The sequence below is a fragment of the Malania oleifera genome, chromosome 10 (genome assembly GCF_029873635.1).
Source record: "Malania oleifera isolate guangnan ecotype guangnan chromosome 10, ASM2987363v1, whole genome shotgun sequence".
In the NCBI taxonomy this organism is placed as follows: domain Eukaryota; kingdom Viridiplantae; phylum Streptophyta; class Magnoliopsida; order Santalales; family Ximeniaceae; genus Malania; species Malania oleifera.
Genome location: NC_080426.1, coordinates 26,446,701 through 26,469,934, shown reverse-complemented (window position 1 = coordinate 26,469,934; position 23,234 = coordinate 26,446,701). Strand labels below are relative to the sequence as shown.

At 35.4% G+C, this 23,234-nt stretch overlaps 1 protein-coding gene across 1 annotated transcript; it reads right to left on the bottom strand.

Moving 5' to 3' along the window:
• Window positions 1-230: 230 nt before the first annotated feature.
• On the bottom strand, window positions 231-9,623 carry LOC131165854 (uncharacterized). Its single transcript, XM_058123976.1, has 8 exons — window positions 9,060-9,623; window positions 8,921-8,985; window positions 8,735-8,833; window positions 6,990-7,037; window positions 5,033-5,102; window positions 4,844-4,915; window positions 3,758-3,913; window positions 231-706 (listed from the first exon to the last, which is right to left on the bottom strand). Exons 1-8 carry the CDS (start codon window positions 9,252-9,254, stop codon window positions 563-565), a joined length of 849 nt encoding a protein of 282 aa, XP_057979959.1. The 5' UTR covers window positions 9,255-9,623; the 3' UTR covers window positions 231-562.
• Between the last annotated feature and the right edge of the window lie 13,611 nt (window positions 9,624-23,234).

The window sequence follows — 23,234 nt, the reverse complement described above, 5'->3', positions numbered from 1 at the left end:
TACACTAATTATGCTTGCAAACTGTTTTAAAGGTAGATGAATTAGGGATCCGTTGGTCCCAAGCTTGGAGGATAATGTCCTTACACTAGGAATAAGCAGCCACATTGTTTGAAACCGGTGGGGTCTTCTGCCTATATTCACACAGGTCTCTGTTTCCAAAAGGGTGAATCTTTACTTCAATTTTTTTGAAAAAGAAAAAGCAAAAAAGAAAAGTCTCCAACCAATGAGCCTGATAGCAACAAAAATATATATAAGAAATCTTTTCATCAAATTCGGGTTGCACGTACATGTTAATCAATCATGATTTATCAAATCAACAAAATTTTCCAGAGTTTGAATCAATCAATAAATGACTATGTTCAACATCCTTTCTGAAAAAAAAAAAAAAAAATGTCTAGACAGCGAGGGACAACCCGATAGAGCTTGGAATCATCCACCCATGGGCTCATTTTCAGGGTCATTGTACGAGACGATTCTCCAAATAAATGCAATGGCATTTCCTCTCCTTCAGGCTGAAACCTTGCTATGTCCTGCACCATATGACAATATGCACAACTTTGAACTATGTTGAATTCCGAAATTTCAAGACATCCTTCATGTCCAAATCAAAGGTCTTGCAGATTTCCAAGATAGCACGCTTATCTACAGCATCATCAGCATCTCCATCCCGAAGAAGTTTATCCAGCTCCTTTGAAGGCCGCAAGACCTAATTACAGAGACGATCAATTCCTCAGGTAGCAAAAGATAAGGTATATTTTAAGAGATTTTATTTATATGTAGGCCACTTGCAATTAAAACTGAAGGGTAACCATGAAACAGAGATTGAAGAATGGCTATCAGAGATTCAGGTTTCACATAAGAAATAGGAAACCAAATGAAAACTTTGAATACCTAATAGCTCATAATGGCAAGGCACTTACCTGTAATTCACTTCTCTACCACTGAAAGGGAAAACATGGTTCCCATGAAAAACTGAACTTGAACATATTTAAACTTTTCAACTTAAAAGCTTCAGAGTGGAGCAATCAGATTTCAAATTGTTATTTAAATTCCACTTTCCCTATCCATTTTAATTAATTCAGATACAACATATGTACGACCCTAGTAGTCTATTTTAAAGTAGAATGGTCAATCAAAATATATGGTGTATAAAAATATATATTTAAAAGAACCATGGCTATTGTAAGGACTAAGGAGGGATGACGAGTTTTTGTTGAAAAGATTCACTATAACAAATCTCTCTCAATTTTTTTCTTGGTGAAGATTAAAAGATAAGTTACATCTAACTAATACTAACAAAAATCAATCTTAAACACAGTTATAGTCTTTAGGAGAATGTCTTTTGATCTGTTTTCTTTTGTTTTGGGGCATTCTAAAACTTGGCATCTTGAATATCTTTTTAAGTATCACTAGCACAAACTTAGAATATATATCGCGGATAAAATTTACAAATCAACTGGAATTTAGAGGTCAATTTAGCAAGAGAATTTAAAATTTTGAAAGCAGAGAACTTCTCCAATGAAAAAAAAAATTCAAGATATTGCAGAACTCCGCTAACATAGTAAAAATATTTTGAGAAAAAATAATTTTCAGACATTTCTAAAAAATAAGCATGCAAAGGAATACTCAATAAGCAGCAGAGCTCTCCTCCCAGATAACAAAAAAATAACTGGCACACCATAACAATGAACCTTCTCATGCTAATAATATAAGTCCCCTTTTTTTTTGTCTGTGTGTGTGTGTGTGTGTGTGTGTGTGTGCGTGCGCTGGGGGGGGGGGGGGGGAGAGGAGGGAGAGAAAGGGCAATGAGAGGGGTGTCATGAGACCATCTGATATGTGGTTCCATCAGGCTCAACCATTCATTGTATGGAACTATGCCAGTGGCTACGAAACCCAATCAGCAGTACAACAGAAACAAAGCTAGCACTATAGTTGGTTGCTGGAATGGAGTTGATACTGGAATCGAATCAATGTACTGAATGGAATTGAGATATTGACATCGGAAACTCAATCAGCAGTACAACAGAAACAAAGCTAGCACTATAGTTGGTTGCTGGAATGGAGTTAGTACTGGAATCAAATCAAGGTAATGAATGGAATTGAGATATTGACATCAGAATTCAATTACTAGTTCAGTTACCCACATGGCATAGCTTCTGGAATGGAATGAAAAACTAATCCTTTTATTAAACCCCATTTCTTGTACCAAATTATTTTGGAAATTAGTTTATGAGAGAGAGAGAGAGAGAGAGAGAGAGAGAGAGAGAGAACATATTTAAGGAAAAAAAAAATCCCTGGTTGTGGAGGTTGTCATGGCTGGAGACCAAGGATGTTGAGCTAGGAAGCCAGGGTGGTTGGCCATGGATAGGCTGGGGTTCTTTCAAGAAGCCCACCAATCCCTAAATTGGAGAGAACAGTGAGAGAGAGCTTCTTGGATAAATTGCAATAAAAAAGAGGAGGAAATAAAATAAAAAGATGAGTTGCCATTGCGGTATTGCTCATACTGCCTTTGTTAGAAATGATGGAGCAAGAGGTTATGCCTGCAAGTTTTTCATATCATATAATGCAGAAAGGCTTTAAAATAATAATAAAAAAGGGCCAAAAATTAGAAAGGGAGCAAACGAGCAAGAAATTAGAAGAAGAGGTTGTGCCTGCAAGTTGTGGTGACTGCTGGCCATGGTGAGTGTGAGTTAAGAGGAGATTAGATGAATGCTGAGTAGGTTAGGAACAATGGGGCCTGGAAACAAAAGGGAAACTCCATAAGGGTGTAATGGAGATTTAACATATCATTTAAGGACATTTCAGGAAAATAAAATATTGAGGAACAATTGCAAGGGAGTGGAGAAATTCCAATCCATTTGGGTGGGAATTACAATTACATTACTAACAGTAATTATGAATCTATGGTTTCATCTCCATGGAATACAGAGTGTTTCAATTTGATGCAGTGTGCAGACAATGGCAATTAGATCCACAAATAGAAGATCGGCCAACAGGGTAATTATGAGGAGAATTATTAGTCCTTTTTCATCAATTACCCAGTCAAGTTTCAAATTTACTTCTATATTTATAATCTGAAGCATTTCATTTGGGAAAAAGCTGATTGCCCAGAAATCTTAATCAGAAGAGAAGTGCAGAGTTGGGCAATATTTTAGACCAGCCATGAATGTAACAACTCAGTTATTTCATGACTTCAGCAAATTGATAAACCTCCTAGTAGGCTCAGAAGTGAGAAAAAAATACTTCAGAAATACATTGCATTAGAAAAATGTTCACAACCAAGGACGGTAACTTTCAAAAATAACTAGTTACATGGGAAAAAAAATCAAAGGTGTTGTTAAGGCTTGATATACTTGCCGGTCCACAACCTAACAGCTCAAGCTTTTCAGTAAAAAGTTAATCAAATATGGTATCAGAGCCATGGTTGTCAAGAGGTCTTGGGTTCTTGTCTTGTTGTCCATGTTTACTGTTTGTTTGTTAAGAATTATCTCCCTATAATGGGTGATGTTTAAGGTGTGTTTGTCTTTCCAGGTAAAATTGAGCTACACATGTGAGGGAGTGTTAAGGCTTGATATACATTGTTGGCCTACAACCTAACAACTAAAGCTTTTAGGAAAAGTGGCAATCTAACAGGATCTAGCAAATCCAAAAAAGTAAATCCCTTGAACAAATTTCTTCCTACAATAAATATCAATTAATAGTCAAAATCATGATTGAATTATCTCAATTAAATTCAAGATAGAATAAGAAAAATCACCCATGGATAATCAGAAGAATGTTTAGAAGAACTTCCATTTCCAGGCCAAACATTTTTATCTGCAACTCCAATCCCATGTGCCTCCTGAGGGTCCTCAGAAGAAGACTTCTGTTCCTGTGAGCCATCTGAGACAAGCTGAAGAAGCCTTTCACTTCCCTGAAACATCAGTTTATAAACTGGTAAACAAAGTGAATAATGGTGAAAACTGTAGATATGGTGTGTAAAGAGAGAGACTTAAACAAAAACGTTGAGCATACCAGGAAACTCTTGGACCAGGAAGAACACCATACTAGAGGTGAATCATATAACATAAATCGGTATACATAATCATAAGGAATTCACGCCATATCTAGATTAACTAATCAGTAAAAGGGAAATTAAATGAAAATAATAACTGAGGAAAGCAGAAGATGAATTGTTGGGAGATATTCATGACTGTTAGGGAACATTTTTCTTATCTTAGGCAAATAACCCAAAAGGTTGCCCATAGAAATAGAAGAAGATGAACTGAATGCTTCTAAAAGCTGTATGGCCAGCACATCTTCATCAAATTAAGCATGAAATTGAAGTGTTTTTATTTTTTTTTATTTTTATAATAGTGTGAATTTAAAGTGGTTATGAAGCTATTCATACGACATACATAAAACTTTATGGTCAAGTAATAACATGTACATCAAATGAGTTGTCTTATAAAGATAAGAAATCATGATATTGGAGACCTGCAAAATGAACAAGAAGACAATTACAAACATATTCATGTGCATCTGTTGATAATCATTGAGATAGTACTTTGATTGCATGCTCAAATTGGGTGGGAGATACACAATTCTGTTGGCACTTTACTTTTCATTCACATTCCCATACCATCATGGAATCAAAGGCAACCCAAAGATGATAACACAACATACACACACACACACACACACACACACAAAGGAACATGAACAAATCTAAACTCAACTTTCCTGACTGCTAATTATTCACAACCACCAAATATAAAGATAGTTAGGGAATTAATCAAGTGAAACTAAAAAAGGAAAAGATTAAGTCACAGCTATCTATGCCACCAAAGGATATTGTACACACCTTGAGAGCTTGCCAGTGAGAATAGGTGCGGAATAAAACCCAAAAGAATGGGACATTAGGCAGAGGAAGGACCTATATGAGATTGAAAAATTAAATCACAGGAGTGGGGAAATAGTGAGAACATACATGACATAATAAACCGAATTGTACTTATGTATGAAAAAATGAAGTTGACATTCCAATACGTACAGTGAATGCACTTGTCAGTGGAAGCAATGAAACTGCACCATAGAAGTACTTCTTGTGAATAATAGTTCCCCTGATAATGAAATAGCACTTCTCAATAAAATATTGTCCAGCTAATGAAGTTTTGTTAACTAGCAAAGATTTACACAAAGAAATAAAAATTCAATTCCCAAGCACTTCAACAAACAAATATAATACATCAAGAGATGCTTTAGCATTCAATAGATAAGCTAAGGTGATAAAAGGCTTTTCTGAATGGACATGGATGTCATACTAAATACTTGCATGTAATCATGCACAAGCATTTGTATAAATTTTGGTCACCCAAAAAGATGCAGCAAAGGGAAATTTTAAATAAATTCTTTCACCATTCTAATCTACCTAAATGTCACACTCTGAAAAATGTAACAGTATGGAAAACAAGTTCTACAACGGCATCACACGTTACACTTTTAATTTGTCACAAGCACAAGGAATGAAAAAATAAGAAGACAATATATCATCACCTTACATAGGGTGCAATCCTCCAACCAAGATGCTTTTTAATGAATTCCACAGAATATAAATATTAAGAATAGCAATCCCTATTCATACAACATTTTGATCAACGGTCATAATTCTCCACTCCCTATTTTCCACTTGCATCCTTGGTGTAGCTCTTGAGCTGAAATTAGCAAGGATAAATTTTGATGTAGGACAGGAAGCAGATATAAGGTGGGATCATTTCAAACCAATTTGGAGATCAATCAAAGAATAGAATCAAATCAGTCGTAAACCCAAATGTGTAGTTTTTGCAGTAGACTTATGTGTATTTGGGGTTAGTTTGTATATATATTTTATTCTAATTTGTCGCATCTTAGGGATTTACGTGCAATTTCTTGTAATTTAGGCTTTCTTATAATGAGTAAAAGCCATGTCAAAGGTTGTTTTTTTCAATTTGAAAATTGAAGTGGTCGCATCTTAGGGATTTACGTGAAATTTCTTGTAATTTAGGCTTTCTTATAAATAACGAGTAAAAGCCATGTCAGAGGTTGTTTTTGTCAATTTGAAAATTGAAGTGGTTGCATCTTAGGGATTTACGTGTAATTTCTTGTAATTTAGGCTTTCTTATAAATAAGGAGTAAAAGCCATGTCAGAGGTTGTTTTTGTAAATTTGAAAATTAAAGTCATCATATTACATTTAAGTGCTTTTATTGAGCTAGTTACAATTAGTGACAGTAGAAGGGGTAAGGGTAGATAAAAAATAACTTGGAATGAGATAGTGAAATTGCCCAAGATTGTGTAAATTGACGAAAAAGAATTCATGCAACCAACCCCACCTACTGGGGCATAAAGCCTGGTTTGTTGTTGTTGTTATCACAATATTACACCTAAAATTCACGGCCTATCTTGAATTATTATTATTGCAATCTGGTACATGCAAAGATAAATTAAGAAATGAACATATTCATGGTAAGTTAGATATAACTCCTATAAAAGATAAGATAAGGGAGGGACGACTCAGATGGTATAGACACTTGCAACATAGGCCACATAGTGCACCTGTGAGGAAGAGTGACTTAATTACTGTGGGGGATAGTAGAAGGGGTAGGGGTAGACCTAAAATAACTTGGGAGGAGATAGTGAGTAAGGATTTAATATCCTTGAATCTATCAAAAGAAATGGTCCATGATCGCATAAATTGGCGGAAAATGATTCATATAGCCGATCCCACCTAGTAGGACTAAGGCTTGGTTTTGTTGTTGTTGTTGTTGTTGTTATTGTTTTGGAACATGCAAGGACTAGTAATAAAATACAAAGAAAATTTTGGTGATAATGTCTAAACTGCTGAGGTTGTACTACATCAACAGAAGAACAACAATATGTAAATTATACAATGGTAGGTTTAAGAAAATTATCGCTAATGGAGGTGATAATAGCTTCAAAAAGGGAGGGGGTGATCTGGAGTAAAAATAGTTACCTTATTGCAACATGTCTTAGCCTTCGGCGTACAAGTCGTGCATTTAAGCTGCAATGTTTAGCAAAACTATTAATATTAATGGTAACAGATTTAACCAAAGAACAAAACACCAAAAAATATATGATACAAATCCAGCCTACTTCCACATTTACATCCCTCTCATGAGACTAAAAGGGGCACTGTAGCAAGTTTGAAAGCTAATGAGATTATGTTTCAGGATATCTTTCAGTATTTTTAAAACAAAAAATTCCAAAGAAAATTCAAGTTAAAGTTGACTCAATGATGATTGGATTACTTCAACTTCCAAAACTTTAGAGCACATCAATTCATCTAACTCTAACTAACAGATGTCAAAAATCATATACACATTGAAAATTTTACTTGATTTAAACCATTTAGCACCTTGGGAAATATACAAGAACCTTTCATTGCTAAATTAAACTTTACGCTTTACAAGATTTAGCAGCCAGCGTACGATAAACATGCACTAACTGTTTTGGTGAATAAATCAACTGCAACTGTGAGAATACATACAGAACCATCCCAATTCTCTCACATTCTAAATATACCCAAAAATAAAAAGTCATTTCCCAACAATTTACCCTCTCTTTGGTGGGGGAGAATTGGAGAGAAAGGAAAAGAAAAGAAATGAATTTTTCTCCAATTCTCTCATTTGGTTGATATAAAGTAGATAGAAGAAGAAAGAAGTGAAGTGATGTGAAAGTCGTAAACCCAAACTAGAGAGAAACTACTAAAAAATGCTGAAACACCCTTTGGCCATTTTAGTAAGCGGCTTTGTAGGGTTATTATTGCAAGGAAAAGAAAAGAAATGATTTTTTCTCCAATTCTCTCATTTGGTTGATATAAAGTAGATAGAAGAAGAAAGAAGTGGAGTGATGTGAAAGTCGTAAACCCAAACTAGAGAGAAACTACTAAAAAAATGCTGAAACACCCTTTGGCCATTTTAGTAAGCGGCTTTGTAGGGTTATTATTGCAATTAGAGTTGACTTTTGTTTTCTTCCCTTAGGTTTCTCCCCATTCTTTCTTCTAGTAAACCAAACACGGTGGACAGAAAGTAGTTTCTTTTCATTTCTCTCCAACCAAACTATTAGCATAATTTGAAACCTTTGATTTAAAATTTATCTTCAATCCCAGGCTAACATGGAGAGAAAGAAGCCTCTCTTCTCAATTATAGACATTTGACGAAATCATATTACTCACAGTAGTGCAGCCATGGGTCCTAAACACAAACATCCATCTAACCCAGTTTTCTCTCCTTTTGTTCAATTACTGCTACATACCTAACAACTGAAAATAGTTCATACTATTCTTTCTTATCTTGGCTTTTTACACTCATAAAGTAGCATATCTCAAACCCCTCATTTCAGCTATATGCATTATATGAAGATATAACCAAAAAAAAATAAAAAATCTTCATTAAAGACAATCTTTGTGAAAAAGGGAAAAAGAAACAATAAAACAAAACATGAAAAAGAGGAAGCATTGTATAAATTTGTTCGTTTTTATTGTCCGCCAATCCGACACATTAAAAAGTTGAAAGTAACATTCTCGATTAGCAACAGCTTATCAAAATATTGATTAGCCGAGCACGTCCCTCGAATACATATCAAGTGACATAAGCCCTTCATAATGCAGTGATAAACGTTGACACGATAAGAGGTAAAAGCCACCCAGAAAGGAAAGAAAGAAAGAGAAATGAGGTCAGGAAGTGAAAGGGAACAAACCTTGAGGGATATGTAATTTCAACATTTGAGACTTCTTTAGAAATGGATTTCAAAAAAATCTCCGCAGGCTTAACACGAGCCAGGAGACGCAATCCCAATCTATTTCAGAAAGAGACTAAATATTTCAGTAAAAGCATAATTCGTATTTCTTTCAACTCTGAGAAAATATTGAGGCAATAAGTTTACCCATGAATCTTATTTTTGAAGCTTCCATCAGGCGCCTTTTCGAGATTAATCCAAGCTCGGTTCATCTATAAATGCAGATAAGAAGAAGAAGAAGAACAAGAACAAGAATAATAACGGGAGAATGACATTGAGTTCTTACCTTATTAGCGGCGAAATCAACAATGAGTTGAGCGTTAGCGGTGATGGGCTTGTGATCGGAGGAGATCTTCTTCCAGAGGTCTTTCAATGTTGAGGGCGTGCAAACGGACTCGGACTCCGAAACTGAAGGGTCAATGGATCTGCTAAAGCACCAATTCCTTCCTCTGACAGGAAACACAACCAATCGGGCTCTCATGATGCCAAGCACTGGACTTTCGTATCTATAAGAACCCAAACCCTAGAAAAAATCAATGTTCAAAGCAAGAAGATTAAATCAAATTTCTTTTCCATTTCGTCCGCCGAATCATGAAGAACGACGGCCACACTCGCAGAAAGCCATTGTATAGCCGGCCAAATGACCAAGAGGCAGACGGCGAGCACTAAGTGCTAAATTTCGAACTCGGAGTCGCAGTCGGGAGCTTCCTCCGCCGGCCCGGTTGAAAGGAGAAAACCGGAAGATGCAGGGGACAAGTGACGCGGCGCGCTTACAGAGACCACAGGGCACAGATCACAGTGGAAGATTTCTTAGCGGTCCCCCTGTTCAGAGGACACGAGTATAAGGGGCAAACCGTATAGGGTATGTTTGGATGAAGTATCTGGATTTTCTAAATTAAACAAATTTTAATTTTTCAAAATATTTTATAAAGTGCGTGTGTACATAGTTTGATTATAATATTAAGAATTTAAAAATTTTATTTTTAGAATATTAAACAAAAGCTATTATTTAAAAAATTAGTTTAAAAGGATTAATTTGATAAGACAAATTTTAACTTTTTAGCGGGAGAAAGTAATTTTGTAGCATTTTAAAAAATAAAAAAATTTAATAATCATGATATTATTTAACTTGATAAATATTGAACGATAAAAACGTATTCAATTAGGTAAAAAACATAACTTTTATGTATTGATCCAATAAATAATGTTTGAAATACAGGAAAAGTCATGTTAAATAAATCAATAAATTAAATTAAACTTCTATAAAATACTTTAATCCCAACTTTGTTGGAGGAGATCATAAATTGTATAAAATAATTGCATTATTAACCATTTTTTAGTTGGGTTTTGGTTTGAAAATTTTAATTTTTTCTGTTATTGGTTTAGTTTTTATTCAGCTCATTCAATAATCATAATTAACCGAACCGATAAACTATGAATATATATAATATTATATAATATTTTAAGAATTTAAATTTAAAAAGTATTATTACACTAAGATTGATGCTTAAATTTTAATAATAAATATTTTAGATTTACATGTCTAATATTATGAAAGAAAAAATATTATTTGTAGTGACTTTAAAATTTTAAATTATACTTAACGGTTTGATTTGATTAACTATTGGATATTGATTCAAAAAATATTTTAGTTAACCGCTTTAAATGGTTCGACTTCGGTTCATATTTTTTGACGAATCATAACTAGGGTTAAGCCAATGATTTAGTGGGTATGATACGCTAGAAATATCAAAAAGAGGATATCAAAACAAAAAAAGTTCAACAAAATTGAGAATAGATGGAGAGAATAAAAAGAAGAAGAAAACATGATGAGAGAGAGAATAGAATTGGAAAAATAATAGAATGAAAATAATAATAATTGTAATGACCCCGATTCGCCATGTCGGCCTGGAGGACTACTTTAGTGGCGTCTGTGCATCTAATACCTTGTTCATCACATATAAAACATATATATGCAGTGAAAATAAAATTCAAAATTCTCAAATTACATTACCAGAGTTCTAATTATATTTATACACAAATATATCCATTATCACATAATTACATCTCATAAAATTAAACAAAAAATAAATAAAATCTCTATCTACACACTACCTACATAAATTTACACCTCCAACCTGGCTCCTCTAGTCCACTAGACCCGATCTCTAGGATTTCCTGAAAATATAGTTTCTAAAGTAGGGGTGAGACACAATTCAGTAAGGGAAAGACTAAGTTAATGTCAGTGTGTGGCCATCATGCATTTAGTGTACAAAAAAATAACTAGTTCACGAAGCAGATAAACAAATTTATGAAAACATTCTTATTTTACACTTACACACACAATTAGTCGAGGATAGGGAAGATTACCTGCCCATACAAATAGTTTCTCTTTGCTCTAATACCATTACTGCTACTAAGGCACTCGCCTTTCTCACCAAGCCCTCAAAATTATCTTATTAATTATTCGTATTCACATAAATTAACAGATATGCATATAAGACACTGCTTGTAACAAACACGTCATTTACTTCTCTCATGGCACGAATTGTGCGACTCGAAGGCTGGACTATTGTCCTGGGGGATCCACCCAAACAATAGTCATTTGTACTCTCCGCTAACATACTCCGCAGGTCTATGCAGCTCCAACTTTTGGTCTAATTGCCCTCACCCAGGGGGTGCATTTACCTCACATAGGCAAATCGGACAAGGCCACCCTACATGTCACGATCTACTCATTTTCCACATTTTTTATATATAATAATATCAATGTCATACATCCCAGCTCAGCAGGTCACCATCCACCTGGACCCGTGGGTACCAGGGATTTAACAGAATATATATAGCAGAAGCCTAAGCAGCAGAAAGCATATAAATCATATACATCTCACCATAACATGTATTACAATATATCATAGGCACTATACCACTGTATTTCTTTATATATACATACCAAAAATCATATCTAGGGACATTTGTAACGACCCAGAAAATATTGATATTCAAATGTTAAAGAGAGAGGAAAATAGATACAGAAATAGAAGGAGGCCGTAGACTTCGTCGACGACATTGCATTTTGGAGATAATATTAAATAATCATAATTTCAGAAATTTTCCAAACTTCGTCGATGAACACAGGGTCTCTTCGACGAAGGTCTTCAGAATTTCGTCGACGAACACAAGGTTTCGTCGATGAGAAAATACCGAGAGACAGTTCGGCCTGCTCTGAATTTCATCGATGAACACAGGGTCTCGTCGATGAATTTTGTGAAGGGCTCGTCGACGAGGTGACGTGTCTCGTCGACGAACCTGGCCCTATAAATATTGGAAATTCAGGATTTTTATCATTTTTCACCGAGTTCTCTCTCTCTCTCTCTCTCTCTCTCTACGTCTCCCTCTCCCTTCTCTCTTCGTTTCCAGCCGCACCAGTCGTCGGATCGACAATCCGAATCTACCATGATGCTTCTGGTGGAATTCTCTACAAGTTTGTCGGAGCAGATCATCGAGAAAACAAAATTGGATTTCATCCCAAATTCAGGGTAAGGTCTTTTATTGAGTTTTTGACTTTCTAGTAGTTATAGGAAATTATGTAAACTAAGAAATACTGATGTTTTGTTCTGGGACATTGTGTTTTCAAGATGTTGAGTTAAGAATCCTGCGGGTATAGAACCAGATTTTTATAGGGGCTTTTCAAAGTTGAGGTAAGGGAAATATGCTATGCTAGGAGTTTTTGTAATGATATTAGAGATTTTATAGATGCATAACTACACCATTTTACTATACAGAATTTTCAGAATATAAGTTTGAAACAGTATTTGTTTTAGAATATGAGTTTAAATGCTTGTGTGGCCTGAGTAGATTTTTATGAGATAAAGAAATTTACACAATTATTATAATATATCATACTATACTGAATTGAGGGACGACGATACGTAACGCCTCAATCTCAGTGAGAGATTATACAGACTATACAGATAAGGATATGCATATACAAAGAAATTTACATGCATGTACAGTTTTTATACGAGTAGTTTCATGAACAGATATTTATATATATATATACATATACATGTATGCATATTTATTCAGATCAGTATGTGTATCACAGTTTTGTACAGAATGTTATATATATACAGAGATTACAGCATTTACAGTACAGAAAGAAGGAGTTACGGTAACTTTTGGAAACATGATGAAAACAGTAAAAGAGTATATATGTATATATGTATATAGTATCAGATCCCTGATACACAGATAGATACAGATTACAGAGCACGGTACCGTTGCTAGATACAGATAGAGTGCAACCACATATCTCAAAAAGTATGTGGGTACCGTCAGCCGTGCTTGGAGAGTATGCAGCTCCCCAATACACTAGGTTGAGGGGGCCGATTTGACGAGGTAGTAGCCAGTCTCGAGCTTAGGAGAGGATGCAGTTTGGCCAGGCTGAGGTAGTGTAGAGTATGATGACTTATCTGGAGGGCCGACTAGATAGAGTCCCGCCTACGGGCTGCACAATCCTGTCATGAGGGGTCAAATCATGACGTATAGAGTTCCAGGGATACAGAATAGTTATATGTATGAAAACAGTTTTACAGTATATGATGAGAATAGTATGATATATTATCAGTATGAAAAGTAGGAAACATATGATACAGTATATTTTAATTGAGAAAGAAAGAAATGTTTGAAAAATATGTTTTACAGATTATTTGTTGCATTACAATTCAGTTGCTATTTTTAGTATTCTTAACTTAGTTGCCACTGTAACGACCCGAATTTTTAAATGGAATTTAAATAATAAAGGGAGAGAGAAATAAAAATAGAAAAGGAGGCCGTAGACTTCGTCGACGAGAAAATACCGAGAAGGGTTCTGAGGCAGCCTGAATTTCATTGACGAATACAGGGTCTCGTCGATGAAATTTATGAAGAACTCGTTGACGAAGATCAGGCTCGTCGACGAGTTCCGCCGCCTATAAATATGAAAAATTCGATTTTAAATTCATTTTTAAGTTTCCTCTCTCTCTCTCTCTCTCCTCTTCGGCCCTCTCACTCTCTCTCTCTTCGATTTTGGGCTAGTTTTATGCCGGATCGAAGATCTGAGGCTACCACGACGCTCCTGGCGAAGTTCCCTGCAAGTTTGCCGGAGCGGATCGTCGGGAAAACGAAGTTGGAAAGCATCCCAAAGTTGAGGTAAAACTTTTTAAGCCAAATTAGACTTTATGGTAGTTATAGAAATTGACGTACGCATGAAAATACTGATGATTAATACTAGAAGTTTTGAATTTCAGGGTATTGAGTAGGAAATCCTATGGGGGTCAGGCTAGGAAATTGTAGGGGCTTTCTCAGTAGCCAGGTAAGGGAGTAAACTAAAGTAGTTCTTTTCCATGCAAAATATTATTGATTATGAGCAAATTTATTTTCAGAAAAGCATATGATATATTTGTTTATTATGAATGTAATGTACGATTTGGAAAATACTGCTATGATGCTTAAAGTGTATATATGTATGTATGAGATGTCAGGAAATCACGATTTTAAAAATATGAAGTATGACTTTTAATAGAGCATGTGTGGCATGAATATTATTTTACTTGAAATGAGATAAGATAGGAATGCTTTTACGAGTAAAACACATTTTCAGGTATTTTGGAAAGATGGGTTATGTTATATTGAGTTGACGAATATATGATAAATGAGTTATTTTAAAATGTAAATACCTGAAATGTATTCGGCGCGAGGCCGTATTTATTATGTTATCGGCACGAGGCCGTATCTATGTTTTCGGCACGAGGCCGTAATGATGTTATGTATGATCATGTATTATATGTTTTCACAACCAGGATGTTAGTTTAGTTTAGACCAGGAGCTCGGTACCGTAGTTATGGGTTGATTTTGGCACGAGGCCTTATTAGTGCTACCGTCCCACGAGGGGATGGGAGATGGATAGTCGATGAGGCTTTCAGTAGAGTGTAGACGTCTACCTGGAAGTTCGGACCAGGGTGCGGCCGGCCCATCGTACTTATAGACGTAGTTGATTCGGCAGTGGTCGGCCAGCCATTGTCGGGTCCCGCCTTCGGGCTATACAACCCGTCATGGGGGGTAATACATGACATTAGCTAGCTATTCATCCTAGATTGATTTTCAGTATTACGAGTTATAACAGATATTTATGTATGTTATGATTTATTAACAAATATGAAATTACAAGATTATCCAGTATGATATTACGATTATTTTCAGAATTATGAAATGTACTGTATATGTATAAGCACTTTAAATATTCATGTTACCACACAGCTGTATTTAGTTTACTTTCCCTTACTGAGAAGTATCTCACCCCCAACATTATTAAATTTTTCAGGAAACCTAGAGAGATCGGCGGGTTAGGGCCGCCGCTGAGTGATTGGTGCTTCCCTACTAGAAGGGTAAGCCCTGAGCTAGGACTAGGAGATTTTGTTGCATAATCCTAGTGTTATTTTGACTTTTTGGAGATTGTACATATGAACAGTATATTGACGTTAATAGAAAGCTCTGGTATTATGTTTTATGGATGGATGCATGGATTTTTATATTTACTACTGCTAGGTTTTCCGCTGTGTATGACAAGAGTCCCAGTTACCCACGGGTTCGGGTTGACCATTTATTTATTATGTTGTATTTTATTGAGGGACGTTATAGCCATACACTAGCAATAGCATATTTCCACTTACTCAGCGTCGACTCATCCCATTATTTTACCATTTTTCAGGTGAGCCAGTTAGGCGAGTAGATTAGGCTCGCGGATAGAAAGTAGTTAGATCACCCTGGTTATAGGGTGAGTTTTTGTCAAAGCTTTATATCTTTTTTTTTAATAGATGACATTGGAGGGATATTTTTGTATGATCTGTATATTCTGGATTCTGGTATTGTACAGTTTATGGATAAATGGTTTTATGATTTGTGTTTCCGCTGCGTAGGAATGTTTATTGTATATATTAAAAAAAATGATAAGAATTTTGAGGTCGTTACACATTTCCTACAAAATCTAACTGTCCCTACAAAACTTACCCTTCGTAAAGGGCAGATATACAACACTAGCTCAGCGGGGCTTTTCCCGCTCTTCTATCCGGGGCTCTTGAAAAGTTTATAAGATTTAGGGGTGAGACACCTCTCAGTAAGGGAAATAAACTAATACCAGTGTGTGGCAACATGAGTATTCTATATTCTACATATATCATATATAACATATTCAGTACCGTTTATCAAATCTGGGGAAACATATGTACATCAAAACATGGCAGAACATACTGCATTTCATAAGCATATCTCATCTCATATCATAATAATAATAACATAAAAACAACCCTGGTAGGTTAGCTGACCGTTGTCATGTATTACCCCCACATGACTAGGTTGTGTGGCCCGAAGGCGGGACCTAACAATGGTTGGCTGACTACTGCCAAGTCAAATAGTAGTCTGTAGGTCTGATGGGTCTGCCAGACCTGGTCCATACACTAAGGGCGATCAGCACACTTCTTATAAACCACATCGACCATCCAATCTCACACCACTCCGTACGGCGGCGTTAACATAAATAACATGATCACGAAGACCATGGACACATAGCAGCGGTACCGTGCAAGTGCTAGCCTAGACCAAGCCAACTAGATTCTGATATCATATACATATACTAAAATCGTGATACATGAATATCTCATATCATTAATGTCACGACCTGCTCATTTTCCACATATTTTTTTTTTAATAATATCATCATAAAATCAATACCACACATCTCACATTCCAACTCAACAGGTCACAATCCTCCTGGACCCGTGGGTACCAAGGATACGTAAGAACATACAGCAGAAGCCTACGCAGCAGAAAATGTACAATCATATTCATACCATCATATCATACATCATAATGTACCAAAGTTACTACAATCACTATACTTCCATATATACATCCCAAAAAATGAAATCTAGGGACAATTCCCACAAAATCATATTATCCTTACCAAAAATTTACCCTTCAAAAAGGGCAGATAAACCACTCTAGATCAGCGGGGCTTTTCCCGCTCTCTTATCAGGGGCTCTTGAAAAGTTAATAAGATTTAGGGGTGAGACACTTCTCAGTAAGGGAAATAAACTAATACTAGTGTGTGACAACATGAGTATTCTGTGTTCAACATATATCATACATAACATGTTTAGTACTGTTTATCAAATCTGCGAAAACTTATATATAAATCAAAACATGGCAGAACATACTGCATTTTCATAACATATCTCATCTCATAATAATAATAATAATAACATAAAACAATCTTGGTAGGTTAGCTAACTGTTGTCATGTATTACCCCCACATGACTGGGTTGTGTGGCCCGAAGGCGGGACCTGACAATGGTTGGCCTACCACTGCCAAGTCAAACAGTAGTCTGTAGGTCCGATGGGTCTACCCAGATTGGTCCGTACACCAAGGGCGATAACAGTACACTTCTTGAAAATAACCACATCGACCATCCAATCTCACACCATTCCGTACAGCGGCGTTAACACAGATATCATGATCATGAGGACCATGGACACATAACAACGGTACCGTGCAAGTGCTAACCTAGACCAAACCAACCAGATTCTGATATCATATACATATACTAAAAATCGTGATACATGGATATCTCATATCAATAATTATCAAATCAATCATATCATTTTTCACATATACATATTTCATGAAAATCATCGCCTCGTACGCCAGAATTACACATTTTATCATAGCTCGGCCCGTACGCCGGCAAATCACATAGCACAACCCGTACGCTGGCAAATCTCATCCATATAGCTTGGCCCGTACGCCAGCAAATCACATAGCACAGCCCGTACGCTGGCAAATCTCATCCACATAGCACAGCCCGTACGCCGGCAAATCACATATACATATAAAAATATCTCGGCCCGTACACCGGTTTTCCCATCATAAAAACTCGTGCCATAATCACATTCCCATAAAACAATTTTTCATACATTTTATGCTTATGCCACACAAACGGATTTTCACATATTCAATCATACGATCATTTTCACAGTATTTTGCAAATATAAAACATATATATAAATATATATACATTTTTCGCAAATCAGATGCTAAATATATATATACATACTTTTTCTCAAAATAAAACTAACTTAGTTTATCCCCTTACCTGATTCCTGAAATGCCCCTAAGAAAATTTCCCCTGCACCTGTAGGGTTCTCAACTCAACACCCTGAAAATGAAAACTTGCAGAATTAAAGTTTAGTATTTTTATACGTACAACATTTTCTATAACTACCACTTAGTCAAATTCGGTTTAAAAAACCTTACTTCAACTTAGGGATGATTCCCAACGTTCCTAATCAACACCCTTGGAAACGAAAACTCCCAGTATTAAACTTTAATATTTCAATGCTTATATCACTTCTTCAACAGTCAAAAATTCAAATATTGAGTATAAAGTCTTACGCTGGATTTGGGATGAAATCGAACTTCGTTTCCCTAACGATCCGCTCTGCTAGATTTGTAGAGAATTTCGTCAGGAGCATCGTGGTGGCTTCGGTTTGTTGATCCAGCGTAAAACTGGCCCGGAATCGAAGAGAGAGAGAGAGAGAGAGAGAGAGAGAGAGAGAGAGAGAGAGAGAGAGAGAGAGAGAGAGAGAGAGAGAATTGTTCAAAATTAAAGCAAGCTTATTGGAGAAGCTTGTGCAATCATATATGTGTATATATATATATATATATATATATATATATTTTCCTTATCATACTATTCATTTTACTTGTTAATTTAATTAATTTATTTTATTTTATTATTTTACTATTATTATTTTTTAAAAATTTTATTTTTCCCGGTTACTACAATTAATTTCCACATCAATCATATCATTTTGCATGTATATATGTGTGTCATAAAAATCATCGGCCCATACACCGGTATTACACATTTTATCATAGCTCGGCCCGTACACCGGCAAACATAGCACAGTCCGTACGCTGGCAAATCACATCACATAGCTCGGCCCGTACGTCGGCAAACCATATCACAGCCCGTACGCTGGAAAATCACACACATAGCTCGGCCTGTACGCCGGCAAACCATATCACAAAAATCTCGGCCCGTATGTCGGTTTTCCCATCATAAAAATCCATATCATCCACATTCCCAGAAAACAGTATTTCACAACATTTTATACTCATGCCACACAAACGGATTTTCACATATTCAATCATACGATCATTTTCACAGTATTTTGCAAATATAAAACATATATATAAATATATATACATTTTTCGCAAATCAGATGCTAAATATATATATATATATATATATACATACATTTTCTCAAAACAAAACTAGTTTAATTTATCCCCTTACTTGAATCCTGAAAAGCCCCTAAGAAAATCTTCCCCGTACCCGCAGGGTTCCCAACTCAACACCCTGAAAATGAAAACCTCCAGTATTAAAGTTTAGTATTTTCGTACGTACAACATTTTCTATAACAGCCATAAAGTCAAATTTGGCTTAAAAAGTCTTACCTCAACTCTGGGATGATTTCCAACTTCGTTTTCCCAACGATCCGCTATGGCAAACTCATAGAGAACTTCGCCAGGAGCATCGTGGTAGCTTCAAATCTTCGATCCGGCAAGAAACGAGCCTAAAATCGAAGAGAGAGAGAGAGAGAGAGAGAGAGAAAACCGAAGAGGAGAGAGAGAGAGAGAGAAGAGATAGCTTCTTTAGAAAGTTGAAATCCGGATTTCCATATTTATAGAACAAGGGATTTCGTCGACGAGACACGTCACCTCGTCGACAAGTCCTTCATTAAATTCGTCGACGAGACCCTGTATTCGTCGACGAAATTCAGGTTGCCCCAAAACCTCTCTTGGTATTTTCTTGTCGACGAAGCCCTGTGTTCGTCGACGAATTTTCTTATGCACTCGTCGACGAGGCCCTGTATTCATTGACAAGTCCTGGAAATTTCCTTGAAATTATGGTTATCCCCCAAAATGCAATGTCGTCGACGAAGTCTATGACCTCCTTTTGTTTCCGGTTTCCATTTCCCTTCCTTTTGTTATTTAAATCTCATTTTTATTCGGGTCGTTACACTACACCTCTCAGCAAAGGTGTGGGCGCACACGACCACATAACAAATCTTTAGCAATGGTACCGTGCTCACAATACACTGGTCCCTAGGGTTCCTAAAGCATATCATCCAATTTAGATACTAGAAAATACTATTTAAGGCATCATTTCATATATATTCTCTGTTATTCCAAAACTTGACCCCCGACCACAAAATACAACCTGGCTCAAAGTTGTTTAAACAAAACCCTGGCCCTTGGTTGTCAAATCAAAGTCCTGCATTTTTCACAAGTAGTTCCAGTATTTTTCACAAAAATTCAGTATTTCAAAATCCCAAATCCAGATATACAATAATTCATACAAATTAAATCATCTGCCATACAATTTTTCACATTTTCACATATCCATATAAACAAACAAGCTTCCCGCTGTTCATTTTATTAAAAAATATCATACCATATATCCTAAGTTTGTAAAATCCGTTTCAAACGGTTGGTTTTCAAAATAACCTTTAAATTCCCAAATAAATACATAAACAAATAAATAAATATGTTGACATAAACATAATAATTAAATTGATTCAAATTTCATAAAATTACTGACTTAACTTAATTCGCTTACCTGATTCCTGAAAAGCCCGCTAACACCCTGGCCTATGCCCCACATCGTTCAAAATCCCTAAAACCCTGAAATTCAAATTTCACTACATTACTCATCACAATCCTTAAAGTAATTTTTCCTAAAATTTCCCTAAGTTCTAAATACCCTAAATAGCCTAATAAAGTCTAAATTATTAAACTTACCCCCGATTTAGGATTGGTATCCTGGAACTCCAATTTGAAAACCCGCTCCGGAAAGATTGTAGAGAATCTCCCCACGAATCTCCTGACAATTTCCGTTTGTTAATTGAGCTTATAATTTAAAAGAAATTGAGGTAAGTTTGAGAATTGGCCTGACCCTAGGAGATATGCATATGCTGCTTCCACGACATATCCGCTCTAGTAGAAGTGTCGGTGGCGGTGAACAGAGTCCAACTGTATTTCTGAATTTTGGATCGGCCGAATATCGGAGACGAGATTGAGGAGAGTAGGAGAGATGAGGCGGAGGCTGCTTCCTCTACATTTTCTTCATTCTGAAGGATCCTGAGATCTTTCAGGATATAATATATATATATATATATATATATATATATTTATATCATTATAATATTATATTATATTATTTAATTAATAATTTTTATTTATTTAATTAATTTTTTTAGGATCACTACAATAATAATAATAATATGCACACACTTATTAGAAGTTGAAGTGTGAAAGCACCACTGTTATTAAAGTCGATTTCGTATCTATGAAAAAAATATATGTCGATGCATATAGTTATTGTTTGCATGATCTTCAAGATTACTAAAAAAACTAAATTTTGTGTGCATTCACAAACATCAAAACTAAAAGAGTCATAGTATTCAGTCATCCAACAAAAAAAATAGAAGAGTAAGGAAACCATGATCAAGCAAGCAAACTCAATGTTAGGGAAGTGGAGAAAAGAAAAAGAGAATAAAAGAGAGTGAATGATGGAATGAGAAAGTAAGGGCTGGAGCTATAGATCTAGTAAAACAGATCGAGTTGGATAATTCGTAGCAAATTAAGTGGATTATCGAGTAAGGAAATTGAAATCTATATATAACTAAATTAAGTGACGGATTTATGGCTATTTAGATTGGATAATGGCAGATAGCGGATAATTTGTGACCCCGAAACTGGTAGGGGTTTAGGGTGTTACTTTCTATAAATAGTTTACAACAGAAGTATATAAAATCTCAAATACATTATACCAGAGCGCTAATTACTCTATTACATTAATATCTCCAATATTAAAATAAAAATCCTCAAAAATTTTAAAACATTAAAAATATAACTAATTTAATATTTATCTTAAATAGCTTTTTCTAATCCCACCCCATGGTTTCACTGCGTCACTCTGATTTTCTGCACGCTCTTCAATCCTATCTGTAATATGATATAATGATTGGGGTGAGATAACGCTCAATAAGTATAAGCTAAATTATTATCAGTGTGTGGCTGAGATGAGCTTTATAGTGTAAAAGGTATTAATTTAATCGTTAACCACAGAAACACACACACACACACACACACACACACACACACACACATATATATATATATATATATATATATATGCATACTTTCCTTCAAATTATCATTTAATCATAATAAATGACTTTGATCACATAAATATATAAATATATATAAAAAAACTCTTTTGGTCTATAGGTATCATGTTTACCCCCATGACTAGGTTGTGTGATTCGAAAATTGGATTTAACTGGTTGGCCGACCAAACTAAATCAAACATCATGTCTGTAAGTGAGATTTTCCTATCACATTCTGGTTGGGAAGTAAATGTGCATTCATACTCATACTCAGGACAAATCCACTATCACCCACCAACACTTACACAACAGTGCGATTGCAGTCATACTCATCTGTAATTACGGCACCAAGCATCTACAACCTTCGAGCCATTAGGGTTCTTCAAACATACAATTATAATTTATGCAGTAAAAACAGTATCATAATAATTTCATCATTATAAGTAATAATTATAACATCTTAAAAATTCATCATTACTCATTTATGCAATAAAATAAGCTCATGTTACACGATTTGTGTGCTAATAATTATTATAATTAAATTTACGTACTTAATTTAACTTAGGTATATTTAAGAAAATATGACATAATCAAGCCCATTACCTTAATCTACTCCTCTAATATGATTGAAAATGAATTCTTAAAGTGAGTTGGGAAAGAGTGGAAGATGAGAATTTTAAGTATAAAAATTCTCCATCCTCCACTAAATCTTTTTCCTCACTTTTTCTTCAATTCCTTCTTTGAAATTTTCTATGAAAAATGTTGACTTTAGTGTATTTCCAAGAGGGGGGGTGAATTGGGTATTTAAAAATTCTTCCTAAGTTTAGCTAATCCAATAGTAGTATTTCACAACCTAGAGTCTTTCTAAGCATATACCAATTGTGCAGATAATATGCGGAAATTAAATTATGAGCAACATTCACCATATATCGAATATTAACATACGCGTGCAAGAATATAAAGTGCTGAAAATATAAAGTACACGCATGATATGTTATCGGGGTTCGGCCAATACAACCTACGTCCCCGCCTCAGCTCACAAGGTCGATGATTACCACTATGACTCACTTAACGGATGGAGTGACACTAATTACAACCAGGTCAAATTCTCAGGGTTGACCTCAACCTTTACAAACTCTTTTTGTGGGGCGAAGAAGGCCCTAGGTCAAATTCACAGGGCTGACCC

Bases quoted from the DNA above. Each gene is read 5' to 3' on its own strand.
- LOC131165854 (XM_058123976.1), bottom strand. From the start codon at position 9,254: ATGAGAGCCCGATTGGTTGTGTTTCCTGTCAGAGGAAGGAATTGGTGC. The intron at 7,038-8,734 runs GTTTGTTCCCTT...TAAACATTGCAG, and splicing joins GAAATTACATATCCCTCAAG to CTTAAATGCACGACTTGTAC. The intron at 4,916-5,032 runs GTACGTATTGGA...AATCTCATATAG, and splicing joins CACTGACAAGTGCATTCACT to GTCCTTCCTCTGCCTAATGT.